A 9,388-nucleotide genomic window follows, 5' to 3' on the forward strand; every position below is an offset into this window, starting at 1 on the left:
CTGTCTTTAGCTGAGTGTGTAAGTGTTGCTCTGTCTTTAGCTGAGTGTGTAAGTGTTGCTCTGTCTTTAGCTGAGTGTTTTAGTGTTGCTCTGTCTCCAGCTGAGTGTTTTAGTGTTGCTCTGTCTTTAGCTGAGTGTTTTAGTGTTGCTCTGTCTTTAGCTGAGTGTTTTAGTGTTGCTCTGTCTCCAGCTGAGTGTTGCTCTGTCTTTAGCTGAGTGTGTAAGTGTTGCTCTGTCTTTAGCTGAGTGTGTAAGTGTTGCTCTGTCTTTAGCTGAGTGTGTAAGTGTTGCTCTGTCTTTAGCTGAGTCAGCTGAGTGTTGCTCTGTCTTTAGCTGAGTGTTTTAGTGTTGCTCTGTCTCCAGCTTAGTGTTGCTCTGTCTTTAGCTGAGTGTTTTAGTGTTGCTCTGTCTCCAGCTGAGTGTTTTAGTGTTGCTGTGTCTTTAGCTGAGTGTTTTAGTGTTGCTCTGTCTTTAGCTGAGTGTTTTAGTGTTGCTCTGTCTCCAGCTGACAGTCCAGAGGTTGCTGGTTGGTCTTATCTCACATGTTGGTAATATGAGATCAGGTGTGGTGCAGACTGTTCTGTGGTTCTCTGGATGACGTGTTTATTAGTGGGCGGAGCTTCAGACTGAACTTTGTCTTTAGTTTCAGTTTGTCCTCGGCTGCTCTAGGTATTTAACCCCCACCTGGCTGCAGCAGACGGATCAGACGTCTCCATGGCTCACATGAAGGGTTCTTCCTKGGACTTCCTGTTCACCTCTCTGGGTCTGCCCCTCTTCCTGCTGGACATCGTCCTGGACGTCCTGGCTGCTGTCAGCCTGTATCAGGAGGGGTCCTATGTGTGCCTGGGAGTCCTGCTGCTGCTGCTGATCGGCTCCTCGCTGCTCGCTCAGACCTTCAGCTGGCTCTGGTACTCATATGAAGACTTAGAGATGAACACAGTGGTGGAGCAACGTCTGAAGCCCAACATCTGGACACTGCATGTGTTCCAGCTGGGGATCTACGTCAGGTCAGATCAAAGATTCAAACTCTTTTAAACTCAGGTTTCATTTTGTCTTCTTAGAATTAAACTAGTTTCTGTTCTTCARTGAACCTGAGAGGGTGGAGCTGAACTCCTGCTCTGTCACCAGATATTATGTATAAATATCAGTTTTTGTGGTTTCTGGTCACATATTTCATCATGTGAGGTCATGTATGATGTGTCACTCACTGGTCAGAGGGAACCCCGGCCTCCAGGAGGTTTCTGTTTGAAGGAGACCTCCTGAGCAGCAGCAGCTTCTTTCATCTGGTTTGGTTTCTCTGGTTTTTGGTTCCAGACATGCAGGAGTGTTTGAGACGTCACTGAGGAACTGCTTCTCCCCGAGTCCAAACACCGAGGGACATGCCAACTTCCTGAGCCACGACCTGGCCATGCTGCGGATCATCGAGACCTTCTCAGAGAGCGCTCCTCAGATCGTCCTGATGCTCACCGTCATCATGCAGGAGGGACACCTGGACTACTTCACAGGTACAGGTCCCACAGAGTCCAGGTTCACTAAGTATAAACTAGAATAGTTCCTGGAGAACCTATGAAAGGACTTGCCTCTTGTTGCAGGATTATTTTCAACACAGTTTTGAGGATTTATTCTTGGCTRCCACTCCACCAAATTTCAACTCAATATGACCAAAAATGGCCACGTTATGATAACTTATTCCTTTTGGCTATGGCGGCCATCTTGAATTTTTATTTAGCATTCAGATTTTGTCAAAGCTTGTTCTTTGCTACTAATACATCTGTTGTTGGATTTGTGAGTCTTAAAATGGCTGAACTGGTGCCTTTTTTAAAAAGTAACATTAGCGGTTAGCTTACCTTACATTTAGCATTCAGGATGTGTGGAGTTAGCTCTCAGCTATCAACCCACTAAATTTCAGCTTTGTATGCGAGTAAGCCCTCGCTGCAGCAAAACATAAGGGGCGGGGTCGTGCCCGAGGCCCGAGCCATACCATATATGGACGTAGCTCCATTACACTCCGGAAATGAAGGGGGCGCTATATGATCACTTACAAATGCTTTAACATAGCTGATGTACTTTTTCGTCATATTTTTATTTTTAAAAACGAATATTGAAAATCGATAAACGGGTGTTGGTCCTATTTTTATTTTATACTCCAGAAATAGAAGAACAGTCAATCTTTTTATTTTTTTCAAAATGAAAGTTTAACTCTGCTGTCATGGCAACTCAACAGTGACTTAGTTCCTCCTCTCACTGACCTGTTCAAGTAGGGGGTCTCTGATGACGAGTGGGCGTGTCACAAGGAAAGGTGATTCTAAAGCCACACACCTGATTTGACGGACTTTGTTAAAAGGGACACAACTGACTGGACAAGCAAAAAAGGGGCGATACCGTACGGCACCACCTGATTGGACAAGAACAAAAGGGGCGTTACTGTACGGCACCACCTGATTGGACAAGAACAAAAGGGCGTTACTGTACGGCACCACTTTTTCTGGAGACCCCTACTTGGGTCACATTTCTCCTGGTTAACCTTAGTGTTGGGGTCAGGGTCAGGCTGTAMAGAGGTCAAGCAGGATCTAAGGATACCGTCATGTAGGCCTCGTAGCCCACAGTGTTTATGCTTTAGACACGCCCACTCTTGTGACACGCCCACTTTGATTCCACAGATAACCCCTTCTCGACCTGTTGGAGAAASTTTTTATGTTCCAGAAAACAGTTTTAATCATCAGWGATCAGCTGACAGCTGGTAAAGAAAAATAAAACTAGTTAGCTAACGTTTGTTRTGYTAATGGTTAGCTAGTTATACAGGTCATTTTGATGTTATGAGCGGTGGGATGATAAAAATAAAGTGGATAAACGTTGTATAAAAAATKATATTTTGCTGCAGCGAGGTGTACTTGTTGTATGTCCTAATACTGCTGATCGATCTGGGAGCCATGTTGGATTACATAAAGCCCCTATTTGTTCTGTCACTCAAAAGGCTACTCCGCCCAGTAACAGCCTCAGCCAATCAGAAGGCCCGATTGTGAAGGGGAGGGGCATAACGGATCTGCAGCACTTACAACATGATAAAATCTCTGAAAAGTTTARTTCAAACAAACAGCTGCTGTTTGAAAACKATAAGGTCTATTTAAATAATTCTTGAACGGTGAGCAACAGAAGAGATTGGCTCTTACTYGTGGAAATTTTCAAAATTGTTCAGATCTTTATCTCAGAGATATGATGAGGTAAAATAGTTTTAATTCTGAACCGCTTYGTGACACAAATTTAACATCAAAAACAGGACAAGAAGTGGTACTTCCCTGACTTCTGATACACTGAGAGAAAACCATTTGTCCTACAGCAAAACCATAAATATTGTCTGAAAGGAGACACAAATACCCACGTTTTGATATATAATTTTGTGTGTCATGAAAACTGTGGCTGTAGGAAGTTGTTTTTTAAGACAGCTGTCACTCAGTCAGTTGGAAGCTGAGCCCAACGTGTTCCTATGAGGGTTTCTGACAGTAGTTTGTTGTGAGTTACATCACTGTTGTAACTTGAAACGCCACTGAAGTAAAGCACCCATCCCACTGCTGAGCCGGTGGTTTTGATAAACTCTTGTAGGGGTGAGGGGTTTAGAGACCTTTGTTTGAAGTGGATAACACATCCATTCATATGAATGATGTCTGCTCTCTTGTTTGATACGACAGACACTAAAAACATGATGTTTGAAGCTAAACGTGGACCTGAACACGTCTTGGTTTCATGTTTGTTTCCTGTGTTTGAGTGGAGGCTGGAGGCTCAGCTGCAGTCTGATGTTCTCATCATGTTCCTCCTCCTCCTCAGTGCTGAAGACCGTTGGATCGATGTCGGTGGTGGCCTTCAGCGTCACCACGTACCACCGCTGCCTGCGCTCCTACCTGAGAGAGAAGAAGCAGCAGACCATCGTCTCGTCCGTGGTCTACTTTCTGTGGAAACTGCTCCTGCTGAGCTCTCGACTCGTGGCCCTCTCGCTCTTCACCTCTGTGCTGCCCTGCTTCATCTTCGCCCACTTCTTCTGCTCCTGGCTGGTTCTGTCCTTCGTCGCCTGGAGGTCTAAGACTGACTTCATGAACAGCAGGTTTGGAGAGTGTCTGTTCAGGGTCACAGTGGGCCTCATCTGGTACTTTGACTGGTTCAGTGTGGTGAAGGGCAGGACGAGGATGAAGAGGCTGCTGTACCACAGCTACATGCTGGCTGATATCTGCCTCCTCTGTGGACTCTGGTTCTGGAAGATGAGCACAGATCCTCCTGTCTTTAACATCCCTCAGCCTTATGCTGCCATCGTGGCCTCCAGTGTGGGCGGAGTTTATGTCCTCGGCCTGGTTTTAAAACTGATTTATTATAAATACTTCCATCCAAACGTGCAGAAAGAGGAGCTGAGAGGAGGCAGCTCAGAGGAGCAGAACATCCAGGAGGGTCCTCGACAACCTGACGAGGTGGACTTACCCCSCAACATGGTGAGTGTGGAGATGGACTCTGGTTCCATGGAGACTGAGGAGGGAGGCGGTCCAATCACGATGAGGGCTGCAAYGTTCAACGTTGATGACGTCTCAGAGCGCAGCCAGCCCAAACCTGAACGTTGCAACAAAAGAATGAGGAAACTGGCCGAGAACTTCTACTGCTGAGACCAGAGACCGGTGTCCCACTGGACCAGAGACACAACCGACCCAGAACTTGGGCCGTCAGCGCCACCTTGAGGTCYTCAAAAGAACAACATTTTTTAACTTTGGGCCTCAGAGGGCCGTGGGATCACATTGCTTTTGAATAAGGTGCAATACACTTTCTCACCACTAGTAGCAGTAGTGCACCACTCAGATGTTTAACAACTTTTAATATGTAGAAGAAGAACCTTAGAAACCTGCTGAGAAGAGGTACACTTCGCTGCAGCATGCAGAACGGGGCGGTGACAGACCTTTCCGTCAGTCCCATACCTTATATGGAAATGGTACTATTGCATTCCGGAAATGAAGGTTGATCCTTAAAGACGCGGGATTAAGAGAGCAAAGGAAGAAGAAAACCCTAACCCTAACCCTAACCGTTACTGTAATATAATTTAATATCCAAAAACAACAAAGATTTAATAAAGATTTGAAAATGAAAAAGGGACATACCACGTGACATAACACGTAGTGTAGCCATTTCCTTATTGTAAATTTTGTATTGTTAATGTTGATAGTGTTCGATAGAAAATAGTGTCAGTAGTGCCCCCTTCATGTCCGGAATGCAATAGTCCCATTTCCATATAAGGTATGGGACTGACACCGCCCCGTTCTGCATGCTGCAGCCAAGTGTACTTGGCTGAGAATGGAAACTTATTTTAAATTAAAAGTAGAAACAAAAATGAAAGTAACTCATCAAAAAACACCAAAGTTTGTCACTAATATGAAGAGCAGCTTCTGGTTTTACCATGTAATATTTTAAAAGTTCAAAACATTATTAAACACATCTGCAGATACAACTATATTTTAATTTGCACTTGTATTTTGTATTTTAAAGAAATTTTCAACTTGTCACAAAGCTGTTGTTACTTATTGTTTGTCACTAATATGAAGAGCAGCTTCTGGTTGTAAAAGTTTAAAAAGGCTACATTTTCATTTGTACTTTATTAAATTTATTTTACATTTTTTTAATTTGAAACATTAACATTAAACATTTTTAATTTATTTATTTTATGCCCACAATTTTGTTTTTTGAATTGTCTATTTTTTGTTATTGTTTAAGTTAAAAATATATATGTTTTGGTGCTGATAAACCTGAGTGGTCTGTTGACTGACCTTTGTATTTGTTCAAATAATAGTTATGGGCAGGTTACAATATAAAATGTTTGTTATAATTGTGACAACGGTGATTATTTGACAGGAGTTTTACTTTTATACTTTAACTGTATTTAATTTAGTTATGATGTAAATACAATAAAAATTAAACCAAGATTTATAATAATTATCTTTTTGATCCGTTGTAAATGTCTGACTGGACCTTGTGACACTTCATGTTCAAACATTGGACCCTGAGGTCAGAAAGGTGAAGAMCCTCTGWTCTAGAACGTTCTGGTCTGACCGACAGTCTGAGGACAGAGACAATCTGGGGACAAGGCGTTCAACGTGTTAATGGGTCATCTGTGACCTTTGACCTCCACAGGGACCGTCTCTGACCCGTCAGGGGTCCAGTTGGACCAGCTTCCAGCTCAGACAGAACCTGTAACTGAAGGAAGAAACATGAACCTGTGATGGTTTCAGTCCAAACAGAACCACTTCCTGTTTGAACAGAAATAATCTGGATTATTTGTTTACATTTGGTTCTAACCTTCAGCCCGGTTTGTGCTTCGGGTCAGAACCCTCCTCCTCTTCACCTGAGAAGCATTAAAGCTGCAGAACTTTTTACAGCGACCCGTCAGTTCTCAGCTTGTTCCTCTAAACGCTAAAATAATTTTTATTCAGTTTTGAACCAGTTCTGTTGGACTTCCTGGTTCTGGTTCTACTTTGTCTTTTTAATGTTTTATTTTTATTGTAAAGCTCTTAAAGTCAGATTTTATTTGTAAAAAATAAAGATTATTTAAAGTTTTTTGATTTTTCTTTTAAATAAAGCTAAAAAGTGGCTAAAGTTAGAAAATTAGAACATTAGCTGGATGCTAAAAGTAGCTAAAGGCTGGATAGAAGCAGCAAAATGATGGCTAAAGCCTTAAAGTAGCATAAAGTTACCTAAACACTAGTAAGAAGCTAGCTATCAGCTAAAAGTAGCAATAATACCTAGCTGCAGCTTGCAGTACCCGATAGCCGTAGACCCTTCTCAAAAGTAGCATAAATCTAGCTAAAAGCTAACTGTAACAAAAGGCTAGCTAAAAGCTAACTGTAACAAAAGGCTAGCTAAAAGTAGCATAAAGCTAGCTAAAAGCTAACTGTAAGAAAAGGTTAGCTAAAAGTAGCATAAAGCTAGCTAAAAGCTAACTGTAAGAAAAGGTTAGCTAAAAGTAGCATAAAGCTAGCTAAAAGCTAACTGTAAGTAAAGGTTAGCTAAAAGTAGCAGAAGGCCGGTTGTTAGAAGTAAAGAGCTGAACATTTTGAAGTATTTTTACAGTTYGTCTCCTGACAGGTGAAATAAAAACACAGACTTGAGTGGGAAACATAGTAAAATGTATTTACACGGTTCTGAAAGTTCTGAAACACAAAACAAAGATCTTTAAAGGATCATGGACCTTCAGAACCAGGTGAACATCACAAACAAAAACCACTAAATAAAAGTTTCATTTAGAAGAAGAGGCTCCAGCTTCACAACAAACGGTTTCCTGGATGAGATCGATGTGATGCAGGACGGGTCAGAACCCAYCAGAACTCATCGGATCAAAGACAGAATCAAGTTTCTGCACAAAGAAACACTTCCTGTGTTTAAAGTTAAAGAAAGTTTGATTTAGAGCTGCAGAAACAAGAGAAATTACATTTTTACATCAAACTGAAGTAAACTCAGAAACACCGGTTCTGGACCAGAACCATCAGGACCTGATGATTGGTTCTGGTCCACAGTTTCAGTCTAAATGTTCCAGATGTTTGGACCAGTCCTGGTCCAATCAGAACCACAACCAAGATGTTTACAGTCTTATATGTAAAGCAGTCCCAGTGAAGAGCCTATTGGCTCAACGAGCTGTCAATCAAAGACTAAATGATGCTGATTGGCTGCAGCAATGAGACTGACTCAAGATTTAGTTTTTTACCCTGAAACTGGGTCTGAACTGGTTTCTGGACCATTTCAGTTGAGATAATCAGGATCAGAGGATCAGCAGGAGGGTTTAGAAGGGTGTGGTTCTGACTGGACTGGCTCAGAGGTTCAGAGTGGACCTGTTCCTCTGTGATTGTCACCTGACAGGACCAAAACAACAGAAAACCAGAAGAGATCTGAAGAGGAACCACATCTGGGTCTTTGGTTTCAGATCACAGTGCAGACAGAGCAGTCCATCAAAAACATGCAGGTGGATGAAAGTTTATAAAAATAAAAATAACACTTTGGATCCACGCCAGCAGAACAACGGAGGGTTAAAGGCAYGGTATAAATACACACAAACAACAACAAATAAACATTCGTGACGGTGGAGCAGGACCTCGTCCAGCTCAGAAACGTTCAGTCCMGTTTTCACACATCTGTCCAGATGTTCAGTTTTCTCCTCCTGGTTCTGACGCCAACAGAACTGAACCGGGCCCAGAACAAACATGACTCATCGTTTCTCTGACCTTTGAATGAAATGTTTGATTTGAGATGGAAACATGGAGTTTCAGGATTAAAGACGTCAGAACCACGAGTCCAAACTCAAGAGTTAGTTTTAACAGATCAGGATTTCCCAACATTAGAGAATTTTTAACATTTTTTATGTGAGTTTATATTACTGTTTTTCCTGTTTTTTCAAAATAAGAGTCAGAAAACTTTAATGAACGGTTTAAACTCTCTAAAACTAAAAGATTTCTTGTCTCCTTTAAGAAAGGAGTGTGTGTGTGTGTGTGTGTGTGTGTGTGTGAGGTCAGAGCAGATGACTGATCACCTGATGTCTTCCACAGAAAGAACCAAAGGAACACGGTCTCATGAGACGTCTCATCACAGGACACGTCTCCTGTGATGAGACGTCTCCAGTGATGAGACGTCTTTAATATCTGTCCGTCTGGTCTGTTCCGGTCCAGGTGGACAGATGAGGTCACTCAGAGAATCCGGAGGAGAAAATCAGAGGTGATGGTCGCCGTCTGCAGCGGCGCTGAGCTTAGCTGCCGTAGAGTGAGAGTTCGATCTAGGCTCCGCCCCCCTGTGACAGCGGACAGGTGAGCGAGTGCAGGTCACTCCACGAGTCCGTTTCCCTTTAGTGTCCCACACCCAGAGGACAGAACCTTTACAGGAAGTCCAGCTCCAGAGCCTGATGGAGGGACACCAGGTCTCCGTGGGTCGAGATCCTCCAGAAAGGCATGTTGTGCTGCGAGGAGGAGGAGCAGGAGGAGGAGGAGGAGGAGGAGGAGGAGCAGGAGCAGGAGACATGTTTAAAACAGACAAAGAAGAACAGAGTTCAGTTTGTCCTGAAGTTTCAGACACAATGACATCTATCACTGGACTGGGCGTCACGTGACCTGGGCGTGGCTTCACATTGAGCTAATGCTAACGCTAACCATTGAAATCAATGAGCAGAACGTAGCGCGGTGCAAACAAACACTTTATAAATGTACAAATACTACAAATACTTTGCTATAAACTACATAGATTGTTCCATGTTTACAAGAGATAAAAGGGTTATGTTTCACAGGAAAATATTAAACATATTTAACCAAAATTTATTATTTTAATCATAAAACCTGTTTGCTAACATTAAAACGCTTCAATATTCATGTTTAACATTATTTAAAAT

At 42.6% G+C, this 9,388-nt stretch overlaps 2 protein-coding genes across 2 annotated transcripts in view; one reads left to right on the forward strand and one right to left on the reverse strand.

Moving 5' to 3' along the window:
• The first annotated feature begins 548 nt into the window (after nt 1-548).
• LOC106529397 (XK-related protein 8) lies at nt 549-4,828 on the forward strand. Its single transcript, XM_014024813.1, has 3 exons — nt 549-1,007; nt 1,315-1,505; nt 3,823-4,828. The coding sequence occupies exons 1-3, from the start codon at nt 715-717 to the stop codon at nt 4,641-4,643; spliced, it is 1,305 nt and encodes a 434-aa protein (XP_013880267.1). The 5' UTR covers nt 549-714; the 3' UTR covers nt 4,644-4,828.
• Nucleotides 4,829-7,126: 2,298 nt separating this feature from the next.
• eya3 (EYA transcriptional coactivator and phosphatase 3) overlaps nt 7,127-9,388 on the reverse strand; it is a gene marked incomplete in the record, with an annotated part of 18,371 nt that continues 16,109 nt past the window's right edge. The window contains 1 exon segment of the mRNA XM_014024814.1: nt 7,127-8,962. Coding sequence (XP_013880268.1) covers nt 8,882-8,962 — 81 coding nt within the window.

This window comes from Austrofundulus limnaeus, unplaced genomic scaffold (assembly GCF_001266775.1).
Source record: "Austrofundulus limnaeus strain Quisiro unplaced genomic scaffold, Austrofundulus_limnaeus-1.0 Scaffold440, whole genome shotgun sequence".
Taxonomy (NCBI): Eukaryota; Metazoa; Chordata; class Actinopteri; order Cyprinodontiformes; family Rivulidae; genus Austrofundulus; species Austrofundulus limnaeus.